Source organism: Melopsittacus undulatus, chromosome 6 (genome assembly GCF_012275295.1).
Source record: "Melopsittacus undulatus isolate bMelUnd1 chromosome 6, bMelUnd1.mat.Z, whole genome shotgun sequence".
NCBI classification, from domain to species: Eukaryota; Metazoa; Chordata; class Aves; order Psittaciformes; family Psittaculidae; genus Melopsittacus; species Melopsittacus undulatus.
The window spans coordinates 83,896,231-83,918,466 of NC_047532.1; the positions used below are offsets into that span (position 1 = coordinate 83,896,231).

The 22,236-nt window shown below is 41.1% G+C and overlaps 1 protein-coding gene across 1 annotated transcript; it reads right to left on the reverse strand.

The window, feature by feature from the left end:
* Window positions 1-3,871: 3,871 nt before the first annotated feature.
* On the reverse strand, window positions 3,872-22,159 carry COMMD5 (COMM domain containing 5). Its single transcript, XM_034063825.1, has 7 exons — window positions 21,979-22,159; window positions 18,164-18,324; window positions 17,032-17,060; window positions 14,450-14,500; window positions 10,451-10,546; window positions 8,526-8,601; window positions 3,872-6,656 (listed from the first exon to the last, which is right to left on the reverse strand). Exons 1-7 carry the CDS (start codon window positions 22,139-22,141, stop codon window positions 6,555-6,557), a joined length of 678 nt encoding a protein of 225 aa, XP_033919716.1. The 5' UTR covers window positions 22,142-22,159; the 3' UTR covers window positions 3,872-6,554.
* Window positions 22,160-22,236: the final 77 nt, after the last annotated feature.

Consider the following 22,236-nt stretch of genomic DNA (forward strand, 5'->3'; position numbering starts at 1 on the left):
GTGACACCGCGGCGAGAAGCTCGGTTCAGTCCCGGGTTTGGCATCTCGATAGTTGCCACGGTGCGAAATAAGTAGCAGTTCAAACCGAGCTGGGAAAAAAGAGCAATGCCGTTTCCTGCTAGAACTGGGATTTTAGAGGCTGTAGTGACACAGATAATAACTCTCCTGAAGAGAATCTGCGTAGTTATGAAGCTATTCTGCTGTCGGATACCTGTGCTTTTAGGACTAGAACAGCAGGAAAAAAATGCCATGTTTACTTGGGTATGTGGTGTGGCATATTGCATAGGTATACCTGCCAGGTTCTAGGTAGAAGAACACATGCCTTACAATGTATGTTTGTTGTATTTAGGACTAGCTGAGTTGCCCCCTTCAGTCTGCACTTTTCAACCGATTTTGATGATCTAAAAGGTCTGCACTAGTTGTGTAACTGTTGGTGCTGAACTAGGGAGAAAATCACCTGTGCTACCACAGAACAGAAGCAGTTGTTTTAAAAGAAGTTGTCTGATTTTTGTTTGTTTGCAATTTTACATAGATCACAGTTACAGGTTCTAGAAATGTCCATGATATCTAGACAGATGTTTTCAAATCCTCTAAGAATATAGAGCAGTTTTCACACTTAGAACCTACTGCAATGTTTGATATTTCTGAGGATAGCTGTTATTGGTACTATTGTCCTCCTCACAAAACACAAGAGAAGGGATGAAGGAACTGATTTCCCATTTCTTATATACAGAAGTATTTGAACCCCCCAGCTTTGTCTATGTAAACCAAGCAGGTAGGGACAAGTCCTGCCTATGGGGGTTGAATGGACAGGACAGAAGATGGAAGAAAGGTGAAGGAAGAAACATGACTTTTGTAAGACCTTGTTTAGAGAGGATACATGAGAAAGTTCAGATGAACTTAGATTTAAAGCAAAAAAGTAATTTAAAGCCACTTGAATTCTGGCTCTTAACTCTTGATAACATCCACCAGAATAAGGAGGGCTAATTTTGTGATGTTTATGTGTCCATGCGTAGGCAACTTTGGGATAATACAGGAAGTCCAAGTTATACCTGGAAACAGAAACCGGCTGTCAGACCCCTCAATAATTGTCTTCAACTTCAATGACAAGAAGACATTTTGCATCTGCTAAAAGTTTGGACTCCATCCTTAGGGATCTTGAAAAGAAAGGGCAACATCCAACCATTATTCCCAGGTAAGTCCTTTAATTAGAAAATGTTTAATAGAATAACAGCTGGTTTTGGTATTTTTTTTCTGCCGTAGCTTAAATCACACAATAATCCAAAGTGTAGCTCAGCCTGCCATCAGATAATTCAAAGAAAGATGGGACATCTGAAGCACTTAAAGTTTCAGTTAAGCAATGCTTCTGAACAGGTGGAGTTAGAACTGGAGCTCAGAAGGATGGGGTTTTCCCCACAGATTGATGCTCACTAATGCAGACTTCATTTCCCCAACTTCCATGCAAGAAAAACTCATACTGTTTGTGCCTGCTGTGTGATAACCCAAATTCGTGCACTCAGCAGAGGTCCTGGGTTTGTTCAGGCTTGCCTGCTCAGTGGATGGCTCCACAAATCAAGCTCACCAGTGCTGGCTTTCTCCTTACATTTATATACACGAGTTACAAGGTAACACACTACCAGTTACAATGATTGGGTTTAATCTACATGTAATACTTGCTGTGTTGTTCCTTCTAATCATTACACATGCTCAGAGAGGAGGTCTTCATTTGGGCCTGAGACTTTTTGACCTCTGTGGGTGTGATTTTTAGTATTATAATGAAGGCAGTTCACTTCAGGACACCTTAAAAGTTAGTTTTATTGCCATGTTAGATAATCAAATGATCACTTGGCCAAACTGTCAAATAACTCATCCTTTAGTACTACCAATTCTGAATGTCCTCCTTTAATCTTTTGAACAAGAGCAGGATCTAGTTTTACCCATGAATTCCTTATTGTTTCAAGAGGTTCATTTTGTCCCAGGCCCAAGATGCAATAACTATGTAACTATGGCTACCAATTGCAGGTGCACAATATAGCAAGTGATATATTGTATCACTATAAAAGAACAAAGAAAGACTTTTTCCTGTAGCTTTGAGGTCAGCAATCGTCTCTATTGCAAAATAGCCTCGGCAGCCCCTCAATGTGTTATTTTATAACCACTGCACTGAAAACCACTATGAGTCAAAGCCTATTCAAGCGAGGGAAAGTGACAGAACCGCTGGTTACCAGTAGCAATGCAATGACAATCTCTCCATCAGGAATATGCCACCAGTATTTACATAGTTACATTGCAGCCACTTAAAGAGATAAGACACATACAAAGGCAGGATTTCTAGCAGCACATGAATTCAAGATAGGGAAATAGATTGTTGTGGAAAATGTGATCAGCATTTGTGCTCGGAAAGGAACTTCCCCAGTTTCTATTTACAATGTATGAAGGCATCCACAGGGCTTGCTGACAGGCTGATCGCTCCGGACTGGCATGACTCTCAAAAAAGCACTGTGAAATGTACTTCTGGGAATTCTCTTACAGCAGCAGGGACGTGGCTGAAACGTTTCAAGAGAAAAGGGCAGCTGTACTTATGAACTACTCCCGTGGTGGGAGCTGTGTGTTTAGGAGGGTGAACAGAGCACGGTCCTTTATCCAAAGCCAGAAAAAAATGTTCAGACCTTATTATGGATGGCCTGTGGGCAACAAGGCTGTGATTTCTTAGGGAGGAAACCAGCTGGCCCCGCCTCTGCTAGTTCCTGGTACGTGTGGTGTTTGGTAAATGTTAGTACTTTGTGGGGTGTGACAGGTACAGAGTGAACTGTACAATCACTAATGGCAAATGTTCTTAAGCCAAGATACCGCTTTACTGTTCACTAGAAATCAGCATCTACAAAATATTTGATTCTGACATCAGGCCAGGCTCTGCAAAGATTATTTTAGCAAGAACAGCTGTGTAAGTTGAATGTACATACTCAATCTAGATATGCTGGGGTGTTTTTATATAACACATCCTGAAAGCGTGGAGTTTTCATACATTCATACATATATTCATGGATTTGGAGCAGCAGTGGGTCATGAGGTGTACTTGATTAGGAAGCTAAAAAAGAAAAAAGCAAAAAGCAGAAAAAACCCCAAAGCAACTCCCTACCTACCTGCATTGTTCATGAGATCAAGAACGATTTATCCCTCACTTAAGCAGAAGTTAAAGCTAGGAGGTGACTCACTCTGCAAAAGCACATCTCCCTTGTATGAGTTTTCTGCAAAGGGAGGTTTAATTTCTTCCTTTTAATGACAATGAGCACAATACTGATCTTCTTCCAGCAGTTAATGGCTGGCACAACAGGCAGGATGAGAGCATGACTATATTCTTCAGCCGCCTTCTGGAGCTATAATCTTGCGTCAGATTTTGAGACCACAAAACCAACCAGCCTATTTCTTTCCCCTCTAGACTCACTACTCAACTAACGCAAGTGTGAAATTCTGACCTCCTAGTCATGCCGACAGAGCTCCTGCTCTGCTGGAAGTAGGGATGAGAAAACTTGCATCACAAATACAGCCACAGATGGCTTGTTATTTTCAAGTGCTGTGCACACATTGTAATAGTCCATAGGCAAGAACAGATCTGGACTGATGGCCTGTGGAGTTGAGCCAACTGGAAATAAAAGAGCGAGATCTGACCGGTATGTTGAGAAGCAGTGCTGACAGACGGGTAGAGAGCGGGAAGTGAACATGTGCGAGTTCTTTAGTATTATTTTGCCACTGAGTCTCTGAATGACTTCTGGCAACTGTCTTTGACTCTCCTTTTGCATTCTGCCTACAATGACTACTCCTGCATGTGCTGGGCATCTCTGCTATTATACGCACACAATTAACACTGAGAAACAATCAAGTTCCAGTTCTATTTTAAATAGGTTTTGACACATTAATCTTGAAAGCAAAAGTATAATGTTCCATATACTGTAAAGGAAATGAAAGAAAAAGTGAACTGGGGAAATTTATGTTCCTACACCACAGGTTAGAAAATAGCTATAACTAAGACATTCACAAACACATTACCCAGTTTAAATAAATGCATGACACCATCAAATAGAGAAAGCAACTGCATCACTGAGGTTTGTTTTTCAGGAAACACTACTGATAGAAGCTGGGAAAGGTCCTTGCTACCTGTTGCTCTGTGAACAGTGTGTAAGAGGAAAAAAAAATACTTGTCCTTCCCAACACAAACCTCCTCCCTTCCTAATTGATGACTGACTGGTGATCAGCCTGACAAGAGCTCAGGACCAACACAGCCAGCATCCCATACAAGCTGTATCTTTCTCACATTGTACAGAAAGGGGGGTTCATGGCGTGTCCTTGAAGTGTAACCAAACCTAGAGTGAGCTGGGTAAAATAATTTCTATTCAAGCATACCCAGATTCTGAGAAGGTCATTTTTGTTCTTTATTGAAATGAAAGGGCTGCAGTCAGAAATGCAGTGGAATTCAAATGCTGGAGTATTTTAATTGTGAAGTAGGATCTTCCATTTGTGTGTAAAGACTTCACTTGTGGTCTCAGTTGAGATTCCTTTCTAGTTTGAAACCAATAAACCTGAACATTCAGAGGGAAAAGGCTGTAACAAGGAATGCAAGAATGTGTGTTTTGTATCACATTTTGTGATAATGGAATTCCAGAAATAAGATAAACAAGCTTCACAAACTAAAAGAAAAAAAACCCCATCACATTAATGCAACCTGCAGTCCATTTGAAGTTACAGGAGCTAACTCCTCTTTACATGCTTTGGTGTAACCTGAACACAGTAGTTAAGATGCAGTATGGATCAAGCCTCAGACTTATTGATGAGTAGCCTACAAAGCAAATGGAACAGTTTGAAATAAAGGCTGATCGGTTTATTTTAAACTACAGGACACATTCTTGCAGAGGTTTTAAAAGCTTTCTGGACCATAGCTATTGAGCTGTCCTTGTCATGCTTTTAAAAAGAACTTCTTTGACAGCAGCCTGCACTAATACAATGAAGTCATTTTATACCTGTTGTGATTCTTAAAATCCAAGAGCCAATTCATCCTTTCATACAGAAACAGCTGTGGGAGTGTAAAAGGCCTCCTAATCCATGGGTTTAATTTCAATAGTTTTCTGCAGGCAGTAAGGGAGATAAAGACAAGTTCTACAGTCACAAAAACCAAGAGTGAGAAGTATGGGTGGTATTATTGATGTAAAACCCCTAAAAGCAGCTAGAATGAGCCACTGAGAAAAACAGTCATGGCACATGGTTTCTAAACTGCTTTTGGCAGCTGGATAAATCCAATAGTTCTAGGGCCCATGGCTTGTGCTGTCACTGGGCCATTGCTCACAGCTTCTGTATTTTTGCTGCTGGGGAAAGCTTGTTCAGGCAATGACCGAGGAATGCACCTCTTCTTGGCAAAAGTCTTAGGGACATACATGTGGTCCCATGGCATTTAAATGAGAATTAAAACATACGTTTCAAATTAAGGGACTTCTTCCAAGATTTACTCATGGGGCAAATAAATACAATGTTCATTTCAGTTAGGAGGGACCTACATTGATCATCCAGTCCAACTGCCTGACCAACACAGGCAACTTCAGCTTATGCGTAACAGTTTCCTTGGCCTGGTGGCTTGGTATTCTCACACCCATGACTTTCCTACCAGAAGCTGTATGCAGCCTCTTTATCCCAGGAGTATGATTTGCACTATTAATGAGTATACAGTGATCTTGTATATCAAGATGTCTCTTGTAGGAGACACTACAAGATCACTGTCTCCTGCCATTTGCTATGACTGCAGTGCCAGAGGTTTCTGCCCAGTAATTCAGATGATTCTGTTCACATTGAATATATGGGAAATACATAAAACAAGAAGCAGGCCTTTCCAGTTAGAAATCTATGAGATTACCGCTGTTTAGCCCATTTTGATCAACCAGATAAAGACTTACATTGTACCTTTCCACTTGTGCAATTCCATGGAATTAGTTCTGGAAACTCAACTTTTTTGATCCACAGACTTCCAATTTTCTTAAAAATTAGCCTTTAAATACCCACAGCCATAACTCCGTCAGTGAGAAGCCAGAAGCACTTTTACTTACGCAAAACTCCAGTTCTCATTTGTCATATGAGAGCACAGGAGTGCATGGTTTTTGTTGCTGCATTTTTTATTTGAGGTATTGCAGAGCTTTCTTCTGTTACACACTGACGGGGCTTCCGGTAGCAAGCCTTCAAAAATACTGAGAATGATGAATCACAATCAGAAATAAATGACTCTTACATCTATTAAGACTGTTATTTAAAAAATGTTTTGATGAATCATGCAATAATTCTCACAAACAGCATTATGCTTTTTCAGAGAATTGCTTTTGCTTTTTTCCTAAGTCTTACAAAAAGACCTTGTGCTTTTAATGCTTGAAATGAAAACATATTTACAGCTGACATCATAAATGCCATAAATGCCACTTTAAAGTTCAGAGAGGCAAAGTGGTGACGCTTCCCTGCTTTGCCATTCACCAAACACGCTGAGGGTGGTTTCAGATCTGTAAATCCCAGTTTCAACGCATTCAGTCCTGGATCTTCAGTACACTCCTTTTCTCCAAGTCGTTCATTTCCTTCAGTATAAGGGCAACGTTGTACCTCAGTTCTTGAAACTTTGCAACTGGCACCTGAAACAGAATATTCATGTTAATAATATGAGAGAACTGTCACAAGGACATGCCTAGGGACTGGGACGTGCCACAGTGCCAACCCCATTTACTTATTTAGGGTTTTTTATTTAGACTTAAAAAATTTGAGGTTAGGAAAATGCCATTAATTCAAGGAAATCATCCAGGTAAAAAGGGAGAGTGGGAAAGCCCAGAAATGACAGCTACCTAATACATATTCTACATTGCCTGATGTGAGAAAGGACGTACTCCAGAATGTAAACTGATGGCTGCTGTGGTGAAGTGAGTTACGGACTGGAAGGAAATATAAAGACACTTGGAAGGTTGCAGAGACTAAAGAATTCTCAAGCAATAAATTCCTGATATTCTGCTTGCCTGAACTTTGCAAGAGAAAGGAACCGAGGACTTGGCAGCAACCTCAAGAGCAAAGGGCACTGCCTGTATGTGGGAGGCCGAAGGTTTTGATTAAAGTACACAAAACATTTTCAGTCGTGCAGGAGACTAATGGACTTCCCTTTACCACTTCAAGCCTGAGAAGCCAAATGCATAGAAATCTGTTACTTGGTAAGACAGAGAACCACATCTGAGTGCAGGCACAGACTGGCTGACACGTTAGTGCAGCACAAACATGTGCTCATGTGAGTACCAGCAGCAGTCTAGCTAGTTCCAGCCTGCTCTGCAAGGCACTGACTAATTTACTTCTTTGAAAACACTGAAGACATACAGTTCTTTTGACAGAGTCCTTCGTAATCCTTCTGCCTATTACAGCACAGATACCAATTGTGTGAGAGGAATCCAACATCTGATTTTCATTTTCCATATGCATCAGAAATGCATCAGAAAGCATCACATCCTTTTCACTTTTGACATATATACAGGACTCAAATCTAGACAATTAAGAATATATACTAGTTCTCACAAGTGAAACTCACCCTGTTGTAAAGGGTTATCCTGAAGTCCATGGCATCATTTCAGTTCCATGGAAGACCTCAGAGTGCATGGGATGCCCTGAGCTGGACTGTCCACAGCAAGGGAATTTGATCTCAACACTTTGCAATGTAACACTGAATTTGTGCCTTCCTCAATAGCTGCCTGCTTGTGAAACACTGTAAAAGTAAAATCAGTCCTCCTCTTTCAACCCACAGTGCTTAGTGCTTCCTCCAGACTACTACTAACACCTGAACTGAAGCCAAAATCTTTAGAGAGTTCAAATGTAACAGCGCCTGCTGTGCACTGAATTCCTGTATGCACCACCATGTTATTTATAGAACAAGTAGCATTCCTTTTCAAAAGTTAAAAATATGGAAGAGTTTATGCCATCTTCTGGCAAGCCTTTATGTACAGCGTCAGGAATACTGCCACTGACTAATTCTGAGGAAAAAAGCAAAGAGGTTCTTTTACTTTCTTTCTGGCAGCAAGAACTTTACTGAAGAATAAAACTATCTCTGCCCCAGAAGAGAATGTTACCATTTTAGACCTGTATCATACATTACATAAACTATCCCAGTGATTTTCTTGCCCTCAAGAACCACCATCACGTGTGAAGGTTGCAGTTGATAACAAACCCCTATTTTTTAGTCAAACCAGGTATTACACAACAGTGGTTTTTAGTAATTAATGCTCTGTAGCAAATGAGTTTCCAGCAATATGTGTGTAGGAACAAGGTATAAAATGATTTGGGGTGGCATTTCATTATATGCAGCCACTCTGAGCATGGAGGATTCCAAAGAAAACTAACGAGTGATAATGTACTGTTTACAAAAGCTTTAACATTTTAAACAGTAAAGAACTGGTAAAAACTGTTAAAAAGAACTTCAATGATATTGTTTGTTTTTTTCTTTTTTAATTTATTATAGTAATCAGACTTACTTCAAAGCGATGAGCAGTCCCATCTGAAAGCTTCAACATCATCAGAATGGATGGTTGAAGTGCACGGGCCAGTGAACTGAAATTATTTACATGATTAGTATTACAGCAATAGACATGGGCAGTGGGATGAGTACAGCACTGTACATCAGCAAGTTGAGAGGTTCATGTAGGCTTTACATAGAACATGAGTAATTTCAATCACAGAGACCTGTACCTGGCTGGCAACTCAGGAGCATGGGAGTCATGTCCAGTTTACCTCAGTATTGAGACTACAAATTTGTTTAATAGTTTAGTTAACTGTGAGTTTAGGAGCAATTTTAATTTTAAATAATAGTTCAGTGGAACTATGGTAAGGATAAGAGCTAACCAAGCACTGCTAGTAATAATACGCAGTTTTCTTATGTAGTTTACCATGTCGCATTAATCCTTTCCATCCCTTCAATACTTTCAACCCCCATCTCATTTAGGGAATCAAGCTCTTCCAGTCTTCATCCTAAATTTGTGGGATGTTATTTTATTTGATGACCCAAGAAAGGGAAATGAGTCATTCTTGTGCAGCTTTCATCAACCAACCCTGCCAAAGTCTGCTCAGGTACTGAAAGGCATTACAGCCAGAAGCCATACCTCTTCACAGAGACTGGTGCTGGATGATAAGTAAGAAATCCTGGGGGGAGGTTGACTGGAAAAGAAGTAAGAGGAAGGAAAATAGAAAAGGACAGTGTATTGCTCCAGTGTTTGGAAAACAAATAGGATTTGCCTGCAGCTTGCAAGCACTGTGCCTGAGGATGTTTATCTGTACATTTTGCTCTCTTAGAGATACAGATTTTTTTCTGCATAGTGGTACCTGTTTTTACAGGTATCATTATGCAGCAGTGTTTACAGCACTTCATCTGAAAGTCACATCTCTTAGTAGCTTGTGGCCATTACAACTGCAACTCAGGAGCCTTTTTTCTCACTTTCAGGAAGACCATCCTTGATCCATGGGTGCTTCAAATATGGTGGGAAAGAGACTCTCCCTCGGATGCAGGTACTCATGTATGCAATATGAAGTCACTCATGCTAACAATGTATGCAATATGAAGTCACTCATGCTAACAATGTATGCTACTGACAAATACTGGATCATCATCTAATTTCTTTCACCTTGGTCATCTTGGTTAGAACAAGACAAAGACCAGGAACAGCACAGACAACATGTTTCTATTTCCTTCTGGCCCTAGCCAAAGAGTCATCCCCCAGCTGCCTCTGCTGTGGCAGATGGCAAGAAGCTATTCACTGCAGGCACAGACAGGATGATTACAAAGACCTTTGCTCCTGATTTGTGAAAGAAACTAGGAGATCACTGACAAGTTGCGTAACTATGGCAGTGTAACGGTGCTGTTCCAAAGCTTCTCTTTGTAGTATGTATAGCAGACTGTACAGGTAATGAGATTTTATTTATCATATGCAAAACAGAAATGATAGTCTGCTTGAGAAGTTGTATAGATGATTTCCCTTCCCTGCTGCAGTGAGAGCTTGGCTGGCTGTGTGAGGGTCAATCCATCTCATTTATTCCATCATATCTGAGGACCTGTGCATGGAGTTCTATCAGCTCCATCAAGTTTCAAAATTTTGAAAGAAACTCAGACTTTGAATTAAATGGTTCTTAGCAAAAAGGTTTTAGAGATCAAAACAAATAAGGAGCTCAAAAGTAACATTAGTAGAAGATGAAGGCAGCAATCTGTTGGCAACCCATGTTAACAGCAGCAACCTGTATACAAACTGACTTCTACACTGTTCAGAAAATCCCCTCCATATCTTACCCTTTAATGCTGCATGCCAGTTCCTTATAGAAGGTACATTTTAACACTATTCACATTTTTAAGCAGCACAAGAAGTCCTTAGGCAAAGTAATTTCTAGGGTCATGCAGGATTCTCTTTTATACCTTGTGGATATAGCTACGTCCACTCTCCACTTGAAGTCCTGGACCCTTGGCAGCCTACTTCCTTGTATCAGAGCTGTGCCTTCGGAAGTGGGACGCCTACAGAGTAGATGAGAAATGGGAGACCGAAAAGCAAATTAATAAAACAAACAGCAATCTAAACAGAAAATAAGATCCCTTAGAACAAACTGATCTGGAACTTGTTTCTTTCCTACATCTATAATCATTTAGAGAGGTCTGAATGAGTAGAGGTTCTGTGTGTTTAGGAAAGCTGTGCCCAGATTATCCACTTTTCCTATGCTTAACTATAGTCCATGTTAATAAAAAAAAAGAGCAAGTGACTCTGTGTAATTCCAGTAAACTGATGTCATTCTAAAGTTCAGCAAGAGTCACTGTAATGGCTGGCATTTCTATTGCTTCAATTACATACAACTGCGCAGGTTAGAAAGGGATCTGCAAATGCATCTTTATCTTCATGCAGGTCCAACAGCAACAAAGCAAGCAGGGATGAAACTGGTGACTTGACCAAACAAGTAGGAATAAGGTCACTGTGCTCCTTCAGCAGAAAGCATCTGGTATTAGCAAGCAGCAATGTTAAAAATATAGTAATAGTAGAGTGTACTTGGAAGCATACCTACAAAAATAATCACAGTGACTCTTGCTAATCCAACACAATTTACAACCTCTGAAGTCCTTACGTAACACTCACTGCCAACCCTTGCACAACCTTCAAGATTTTTGTCTAGTTTAACAAGTGAGAAGCCAAGGCCTGAATTTATTACACATATTGCAAGAACAAACAGGCTGATCCAGCCTCAGTTTATTCCTGTGAGGAGATACAGTTGACAGTGGTTCAGCTTCAGATGGTTGACAATCTTTGAAATTTTAACAGCATCTTAAGCTCAGGGTAACTTAAGCCAAATCTGATACACAGCCATAACAACCCCCCATTTTTAGACATACATTCAGAAGTACCTTCATCCCATGCATCCTGAAGTTATTTCCAGTACATTTCAAAGCTACTCCAGTACTTCCACTAAGGGCAGGATAAGAATGGTTACATCCTTTATCCATGGTGCTAGACATAATCTAATTAGAGACTTTACATCAGAAAGGAATCCTCTCTGAACAAATCCAGGATTGCAGGAATGACAGTTTAACATCCCAACTCAGATTCTTGTGTGCAAGTTAACTGGTGCCTTTAAGGCAGATCCCAGAAGGATTAATGATTTGGTAAGGTCCACAGGACTGGCAGACTGAGATCCTCCAACACTCTTGCATTTAGCAACAGCAGTGTAAGAAAGAATTAATCCTTTTTTTCTTTGCGGGGGGGTGGATGGTGTCAGAAGTGACACATTCCTTATAGTACGGTAAAGGAATGAGCAGAAAAAAACAGATCATCTGGTTCTTACTCACTGTCAGCTACAAGATAGGAAGTAGGTTATGACAGCTGGGTGCAACCATGAGGAGCTGGAGTCTAGAATGGTCATTAACAGGATTAAACAGTAAGAACAGGCCTTTCCCTCTGTGGCAGCTGCTGCAGGAGCATTACTTCATTTGGGGAATGCCTAAAAATAGCCACACGGCTACCGCTTCCTTAAGGCATGCTAACTGCCATCAATGGAAGACCATCCATTCAGTGCAGCTCCAGTACTTTGTGGGAAGAAAGAGTAGAGAAAATAGGAAGATGTTTTAGTTAGCAGTGGTGGGGAAGATCAGCAATGCCCAAACAGAGGTGAAGCTTCTGAATATTGTTAAGCTACAGCATTTCTGTGGCCAAACCACAAGGCTTTAGTTCTGGTCAGGACTGTAGTTCAGCACCACTCCCTCAGAAAGAGTCACAGCTTTTATAGCTTAGTTTAAGCTTCTGTCAGCACCTTCCAAGCTTGGACAAGATCACAGCTGGAACAGCAAGAATCCTGTAAGGATGACAGAATGTGCATAGTGGCCAACATGCATACAGAAATTATACAGGCCATTAATCAAGCCATTGAGTTCTAAGAGGAAAAGCAAAATGGAGTAGAAAAGACTCAATGGATCTTCTATCCAAAACCTACAGACTATAATTACATTCTGTAAACACTCTGTGCCAACAGCTGCAATGTACTGTCAGCACATAGTGCCTAGGCAGAAGTTAGAACAAGTAAAGCACCATGATCAGTTAGAGACCATCCAAATTATATGTGGAAAGGATGATACACCTGGTGACAAGAACATCATCTGCCAAAGGATGCAACAGAAGAGCACTTGAAAATGAAACATTAGAGAATGTGGAGCAGCAGCTGACCTAACAATTCTAAACTAAAGACAAATTCTGGATGGTTCCCTATGCACAGAACAAGACATGCCAAGCAGGCCACTGAACAGCGAGAATGAACAAATATGTATGTGTGAAATACTGACAAATGGCACACAGAATGCAACCTCCCGGTAGAAACTAAAACTACACTATTAAAAGAGAAAGCATTACATTTATTACAAACATTCAGAGAAGAGGAAGTTAGGATTATTTTTTCCCTTAAACACCTTACAATTTCTGCAGTTATTTTATGGTGTCAATGGGGCAAGTCTTTCTTTCTTTTTGGTCTACCCAGCTTGGAGACACTGAAGTACAAATGACAAATTTCCAGTACTTCAGAGCTGTTGTTTAGTGAGCAAAATTGCAGAAACAGGATAAGATGCCAGGAAAAGTATTAAAAATGTATTTTTCTGGGTTATCTAGCTTATACTGAATTTTTGATCAGATGCTAATACTTCTCTTACCATCACAATCATATATATTTACAACTCAATAAGCATATGTATGATTCAGTGTTACATTTAAGATTATAAAAGCAGATCTGTCTAGAAATCAAATCTGAGGTACTCTTCTCTGGTCTCAAAACACAGAACAAGATTACACTGGATAATCACAGCTTTTGAAATGAGAAAAAGCTAAATTTTCCAGCATCGTGATTTTGCAGCAGAAAACAGACAATCATGCATGCTTCAAATGACATCTAAATTTATCTTCTTTCTCCACCACAAACAATATTTCCACTTTGCAACCATGAATTTTGCATTCTTGACACCTATAATTCAGACAGAAGAGCAAGAAAAAGATGAGAAGGCTGAATTTATTTTTACTCCAAGAACCTTTAGCTTTAAGCCAAGATCCTAACCAAGGAAATGAAAAGTATTTTTAACTTTGGTAGCAGCATTCAGACCCTTGTGAGGGTAACTGAAATACCACAACTATGATTCCTGGGATTCCATGCAGAATATCTGGAGCAGCACTGGGTTAGTGATGCTATGTGCTGAGTGACCTCAAGTTTCAAGGAGAAAAGTTCTGCATATGTAAAAACTCCAAGCAATTTCCAGATGTAAAATAAACTGAATATGGTTGAGCAGAGAACCATACAGAAAAAAAGAATTCCTAGAAGGGACAAAAGAGCTAAGTGGTTCAAAAAGTTCTTGATTCAGTACTTCCTCTGAAGCTACTGCTTAGAAAGTGAATTACAGCTATCAGAGCATTTGATATCTCATTCATGTCATCAAGTCACCCAGTGTGAATTCCCAATTCAACTGTACATAAAGATTTGACTAAATGCTGTCTGTGAAAGCTTCCATAAACCACAGTATGTAAAAGGCATATGTAGCTTGCCTTCCAACACAGCAAGTCCCACTTTGCTTTACATTGAATGATAACAATGATTAAAATGCTTAATTCTACAATGCATTTTCATCTGTATGTACTGATGCACCTTACAGAGCCCATAGAGCATTATAAAAATTGATGGGTGATTATCACAGCAAAACTGGAAATTGGCATGAAAGCTACTTGCTGTATTTACAGCCACACATGATGGACATCATGTTATGTTGAATCAAAACAATGGGACAGGTCTTGCTCATATCAGTTTAGAGAATTTTGCTGTTCCTGCAATAGGCCTGGGACTTACATCAGCACAGCTCTGTGCAACCCTGCTGCAGGCACAATGCAAGATACATGAACATACAAACCTGTTTCCAAAGACTATACTGGAGAAGTCCACAATGAAATCTTCTGGTATCCTTAAAGAGAAGACCAATACAAAATAGTTAAGTTTTTTTGTAACCACAAATATATGGCCTTAGATACCAAAATAGAAAAGCATCTATTACAGAACACAAAAATGTGTCATCATTTTCCATCTTCCATTGCTTAAAACTGCCATAAGCACTTCAGTATTGACTCAGTCTAGGCTCTCAAAAGGACAGCCTACGTTTTTATATCAAGAACCCTAAAAACTGTATTACATCTTCCTGTCCTACCTAGTATGGCAACAGTATTTGCTTAACTTCTCTCAGTCAAGAAAAGTTCTAGTGATGCCTCTGCCAAGTGCAGAAGGCAGGCCAGCAATTCATGCTTTCAGAAACCTAGACCTACCCATTTCACTTTCACCTGAAGTGTAATGAAAAGAAGATGGAATGAATTGCCCCTACAAAAGCAAGAACAGAGGCCCTTGTAGCTAAGATTACTTACAAAAGGAGCATAAGCTAAGATGGGGAGGACAAACACAGATTTGATAGGGACCATGAGAACCGGTCGCCTAGACTAACTTTCACCCCATCCACCCTGTATCTCTCCAGTACTTTACCATTCCTCCGACACTGTTGTTGCCTCACAAATAAGCTGCTGTTGATTTCCAGTTCAATATATCAGGCTGTGAACTGCAAAGACTGCAGCGAAAACACTATCTGTTCAGCTGTCTTTGCCACAGGGACCGTAACCTCCTACAGAGAGGCAGGTTGGACAAGTGAGAGAGCTACTGCTGTTGCCACAGTTCAATCCAGCACTCGACATGCATCAGTGCCCAGAGACATTAGTCACCAGTGGTCTGAGATACACAGCAGTATAGCAAAGAAAAATCAAAGCAAACAGGGAAGTTATGTGTCCTAAAGAGCTTACAGTGTCTAATGATGGGAGAAAAAACAACTCATCAACTCACACAGTGGGAAGACGAAACAGCAATTATCAGCACTTTAATTCTTAATGGAAGAAGTGGGGTTAAAACACATTTTTAAATGGTGTTTGGATAAAACTGAATGCATATTAGGAAGGTAGTCATCTGAGGCAAAGCGGGAAGTGAGGAGGAGGAACTAGACAGTGCTTTTTTGGCTGCATGTGTCTGTCTGTCTTTCAGAAGAGACATGACTTTATTTCTGCAAACATTACTTATACTTCCCCTGAAAGCATATCACTTAACTCAGCTTGATGATGACCCAGAGCCCAACCCTTTTAAAAGTCAACACAACAAAAAAAGCAAAATAAGCCATTTTTCTGCCTTAAGAATGCAAAATTCCTGCCCAAACTGGGTGCCAATAATGCCAAGACACGCTGTTCACTGTGTGTTCTTCATGCACATGACAAAAAGTGTGGTCAAATGCCAGGGACGGAGGCCTGGGAATCTGTATTTCTAGACATAGCCAGTGTAACACAGTCAGCCCAACCAGTGACTTCTGGCACTCCTGTACACCAACTTTCTCCACGGCTCAACAGAGGAATATTTATCCAGAGAGCTCAGCACGGAGCTTTCAGTGCTCTTCATTATCTCTTAATCACACTGAATACAGCCTGTGCACACCCCAAGAACACCAGCTCCCACTGGGTCAAAAGCAACTCCTCAATTTCTTACTGACCTACATTAACCTGGGTGTGAACTCCATGACCTGGGAGAGGAAGCAGCTTGCATTTTAGCTCACAAGACAAAAGGCAGGGCAAACTCCAGCACTGAGCTGCAGGCAAAATTGTACCAACTAGCCAGGTACCTTTCATCATGGCTCCAGTTACACCTTTCACCACTTACATGTCTAAATCCGCAGCTTTAACTTGCCTGAAGTTGCTCACAAAATGAGTTACACCTATGACTCTGCAGAACAGAGTCTGAGGAGAAAGCCAATGTGCAGGTTAACAGACAAATAAGGATGAAAAAAGACAGAAGTAGAAACATACTGATCTATTTCTCCTAGGTGGGAATCAGGATGCTGAGAGATATGGGAAATGAGCATTTTAAAATAATTGAGCCTTGGTGCAGAGGTTTCTCTACAGATGAAACCAGCAACTGCTGTTATTCTCTCCTTGCTACTGAATATGGAAATAAGGAAAAATCTATAGAGATGATTATCATCTGAGGTCTAGCTTTTAGGATATGAACTTCTACTGAGAGATGCTCTGGAAAAGCTGACACTGATTCTGATGAAGTCTGTAACAATCATTATGCTTTCTGGAGTAATGGGCAGAAGAGATCACAGCTGAACAAGGTGGTAGAATGTCATGAACATTTTATCATTGGCCTTTCAAAGAAGGAAGAAAAGTAGGGCAGTTTCTTAGCTTCTGAAATGCCCTACCAAGCATGTTAAAAGATATTGCAGAGCAAGGTGGGGATGGCAGAGAGAAGGTCACTCACATTTGCATAACCTACATTACAGTCTAAATTAGACCAATCTCCCCAGCATGTGAAATTTACTGCTCATGCTAGGTGCTAACTCAAATCTCACACAACACCTCTGGCTTCACATGGCATTCGGTAACAAATGTATTCTGCATGCATAAATAGGCATACCTGAGCTCCTTTAGGTCTTCCTTAAAAACCTAGAAAGACAAAGAAGGTGAGATTTTACAGGATGTAGTCTTGAAAGATCATTTTTTACCTGGTGAATTAATACTGGTTACCTGCTTGCTATCTCCCCCCAAAAGTCTTAATCTCAAGTGCCAGTAGTCTTGAAATGACAGGTTACATATTGAGAACAATTTCCAGAAGTCCTCAATCAAGTAGTGAGAAACTAATTTTAAAGACCTAAATCTGTTGGAAGCCTTTATTTTTCAAAACAACATCCCTGCTATTTCCTTTATGTAGCTATCTATAACATTCTTTTTTTAGAGTAATTAATTATGTACCCTTATTCTCAAATGTTTTGCTGTAACTTGTTTAAACTATGATAACAGAAAGGAAATGGTGAAAGATAAGCTCTGAGTACTAAAAGCATATTTTCAATATGCTTCCTGTAATGTATGAGATTTTCCAGCATGCCTGGGTAAATATGAAAACAGTATCTTAAACAAGAGAACAGTGCTGTAAGCCCAGAAGTGGTTCACTCACATAAAAATAAAGTAAGAAGAAATGTTACATAAAGTAACATGAAAAAGAAAATAGCCATGAAGCAGGGACAGGCGTCAGAAACATGGCATATGTACCCATATTCATACAGAACATCCACAGCAGAAGCAGGAAAACCTTCTCCCAGTTTTCACTCCACTGTTCCAGCCATGCAACCTTCCTTCCTCTAAGGCAGAAGCATGAGGAAAGGCAGGCAGACAAATACAAGGACTTGTAAGTGTGGACAGAATGGTACGTGTGGACACACAGTTATGGTAAGAGAGTTAATGCCAAGGAAATAACTTTGCAATAATTTCTTTTGGGGGTTTAATTTAAGAGTGAAAACAAATAGGCACAGTTCAGGTGCTGAAGTAGAAAAAGATCTCTCCCAAAGCTTAAATACTCTTCCAAGAAGCTCAGTGTAAACCTATGTAACAAGTAGAACAATAACCTCTAGATTTTTAAGTTTCTTCCAGCCACTTTAACTTGGAACATTTTTATGTGTAGCTCCCCACCCTGGCAAATAGGTTTTAGGTGGTAACTCCTGTCTGATGCAGCTTTTAACTTATCAGGACTCCCAAGTACTCCCAGAACTTACTTCTTGTTTGAAAGTTGATAAGGGGAGTCTCAATGCCTCTCGCAGGAGGGTATACATGCCAGAAATGAGGAAAGCAAGCTGCTCTTCTGAGAGATTAGTGCTTTCAGCAATAAGCTTGACAGATTCCTTGCAGTCTTTTCCTTCCAGCGCATTAACAGTGACTGTGAATAAGAAAGCAAAGCAAGATGCCTTTAAAAAGAGGAAGACCTGGAGTCCGCAAACATCAGCATAAATGTGTATGATTTTACTTGACTTACTCTACTGACATTTTTCCTGACGTGAAACTGCCACTTCAGGTTTCTGTACATACATCTGATCATCCACCCCCATAGGTCACTCTCACAACATTTTACCAAGAGAACTTCAACGGATTAATTCTTTTGCATTGCAAAATGGAAGATGTTTTCATTGATGAAATTTCTTTCATTATCATGCAAAAAGAGTAAAACAAAAGTTATTGCTCACAGGTAGAATTCCAGCTTGAGCTTCTATGAACAAACGTGTTCACATCAGAAGTCTGCTTAATGCTTAATGACACTTCTGATACACAGCATAAGAGAGGAATTGAGCAAACGATTCAACAATGTTCTCCAACGTTTTACGTCATTATCTTGCAATTTCAGCAGAGACTAAGGATTACATGACAAGAAGACAAAATTAAACCTTCAAGTCTTGTAGTCTGTACAACTGCTGATAATGCAAACTTGAAAGGAAATGACAGTTAACCTGTGTTGCAACATTATGCATTAATAACTGGTGTGGGTTTATCTCAATCTCCATCATTCAATTACTCTTTCTTTTTCCACGTATGTACTGGCTTATATAAATTTCTGTTGTCACGTCAGCCTCTGTCCTGCACCCTGATCAGCCTGGAAGGGCTGCTGGAGCCACAGGAAGCCCTACTGTGGGAAAAACAGATTACTGACACAATCCCATTGCAGGATCAGGGCATTAGATTAGTCATTTATAGTGAGCCGTATTAGTGCTGTGAATAAAACATGAAAAGTTAAAAATGTCCACCAAGTGGTACTGAAAACCAGCACTAAGATATTAGCTTAATATTAATGTTGGGAAATAAATAAAAAAGAGTTTTAATCAAACTGACAGTCTTCCTCTTGGTATTCGGTGAGTTCCATTGGCTCCTGTTTTCTAATTCTGGATAAACTCTCTTTGCTTTTCACGTTTTTATGTGCACCAAATTCAGTGGCAAGTCTTGGATCATTCCATGTTGAGAGTTAGTTCAAATGTTAGTTAGTTCAAATAAGTTTTGAATACTTTGAGTCACTTAAACTATTGTGTGATTTAGTATGCTGTTTGCTCAGTTCAACTTGCTACATCAGTAGCTAGATTTGCTGCAGCCTTAGGCTGTAAGCTGTGGACTTTTACCTAGATATGCTTTCTGTTAGTTTTCTTAGTGATCTTTCTAGAATGTTGCTGTGTTTTGCTGTCTAGTATGGTGCTGTGTTTTGTCTTTAGCGTGAGAAGAACTTGATAACACACTGATGTTTTAGTTGTTGCTAACCATTTAGATAATGTTTATCATAGGTCTAGGGCTTTTTAAGTGTCTGTGCTCTGCTGACTAGCAGGTCCACAAGAAGCACAAAGCAGAAGATAAGGAGGCTACAACCATCAGTAGAAGCTATAACTTGGCAAGATAAGAACAGTAAACTGCCTGCCTGTATGGAGACAAGAGAATGAATCCAATAAGGTGTTAGAAAACCCCAGACCAAAAAATCACCACTGGACTAAAAAGGCTTGTACGAAGCGGGTTGTGTCCAAAGGAGGAGGAAGAGTGCCCAAGAATGTGTGTGAACAAGGAATTGAAAGGAGCACCCATGTGCTCACTGGAGCTGCTTGCTGTGAAGGCACTCTTGTCCTAGCAGTTATGCCGGGTGGTGTACGTGCAACTCCTTGGATGGTGTGCGAGTGCTCAGGCAGCAGCTTCTCCCCTAACAAGTCATGTTGCTGACTGAATTTGTCTGGTGCTACGTACATGGTAGATTTTGCACAAGTAGCGAGGGCATGCAAGATGCTAGTAGTACTAGTACCATGCTTTCCATGCTGAAAAAGGCTCTGCTCTGTGACAACAAAACTGACTTTGAGTCTGCTGGAAAGGCCACATACAGATCAGCACCGAAGCCTGCCTACAACACCATGCACAGAGCAGGAAATAGCTTGCTGCTTACTTACCTACTTAAGTACAACTTTGATCTGTTTCTTCAAAGAGCAACAGGTCACTTATAGTTAGACAACTAGACAGATTTAATGACAGTAGTGGTCTGCTTTTCTGTTGACTAACCCTAATAATTAGTTAAAAGTCCACATCATCTTCTATAACCTACTCACATTACCCTAGAATACAAGATGGTTTTTACTCAGTACAGTTCAGGGAACTCAGAAGTATCAACTGTCACAACACTTCCAACAGTCAATCTGAAGTAGAAAATAAAAAGAATAAGCCCAAATTATCCCAAGAAAATCTCACTGCTGGGTCATTTGCTCCTGGTAGGAAGCAAATGACACTTTCGCAGAGCCTGCAATAACACAGGCTAGATAACCCTGAGCTAATGGTATATGCACTTTTCACACTGTGAACTGTGCAGGTATATGAAGCCACATCTCATTTTGTTATGATTTAGCAGTATAACAGCAACAGTCTCAAAAAACTAACTTGGTGCAAATGCCAGAGCAATTCAGATGTACTGGGTTGAAACCCATCATGTCTTCAAAGACTATTAACCCTTCGAAGAACAACCCACTGCCCTGCAAGCTGTCAGAGCAGAAGATAACTGGAGATCTCTGCCAACCTCACATAACCTGGGCACTTGGATGAATCCCTGTGGTAGCACCTGCCCCGGCTTCAGGCAGCTCAGAAGGTATGCTTGTTCCCCCTACAGCAGGAAGCATTTATTGCACACCTAAATGTAAGCAATAATTCACACTGAAATAAAACTCAGTTGGAGCTTAGGGGACAGTCAGGCTTTCTAGCACCAATATAACTTTTTGGTCTTCATTATCTCTGCACTGGACAGCAAATATGGTTCAACACCTCTATTTACTTTTGTTCCATGCCTCTACCTATACATCTGCTTTATTACCTTCAATTACTGTAAGGAAGCCCTGGATGCACTGCCCGAAAATAAGTTATCTGCGAGAATACACGTTCCAGGCTGCAGCACTACCCTGTCTGTGCAGCAGTTGGGCTCCTCAGAGCTGTGTTCTTGTCCTACTTATCAACTCTTGGATTAGTCCACAATTATATTGCATAAAATACTTTACTCAGCCAAGTAACTCTGATTCTGGTGGTCAAAGGTGCCTTGAGAAAAACTCAACTTTCTTGCTTTACCGCAGGCAGGAGCCTCACAAAGAAAAACCTCTCTAGTTACATTATGTCTAGCACCATGGATAAAGGATGTAACCATTCTTATCAATCACTGCAGCCCCAGCTCCAGGCAAACACCTCCACTTCGAGCGTACTTCATTTCCTCCTGCACAGCATCCACGGGGGCTCTGGCTTTCCCCTGAGTGACACAATCCCACCGTGACTCGACCGCTGGCTCTGGGACTGAGCCGGGAGAGAAGAGTGAGAGCTCCTCGCTCTCACGGACCTCACGGGGTTTTAGAATACACACAGGAAAACCCGTCATGAATACAACGCTCAGCTTCAGCTTCCTGTAGGGAAAAGCAACGGGAAGAGCACCCTCCATCTGTCCCAGCCTTCCCCACGGAACGCGGCGCTACCCTCCGGCTCTGCCCCACACCATGCAGCGGGGCACCGAGGGCGGTGGGATGCCCGGGGCCGGGCTGGGCCGTACCTCTGAGGAGCCGCCGGAAGGTCTCCTTGCCCATGTCCTGCAGGACCCGAGCCATGGCCTCTACCTCAGCGGGCACCCTCGGCCCCAGGAAGCTGCCGCCGCGGCCGCCACCGCTCTCGCCGTGCCCGTGGGCCGCGGCCCTGCCCGCTGCCACCGCCGCCATCGCCGGGCACACTGAGCGCCCTCCGCAGCGGTAGGGGGCGCTGTGCCGGAGCGGAGCGGAAGACCCGCGCCGGAAGGAGCCGTCAGCGAGGCTGA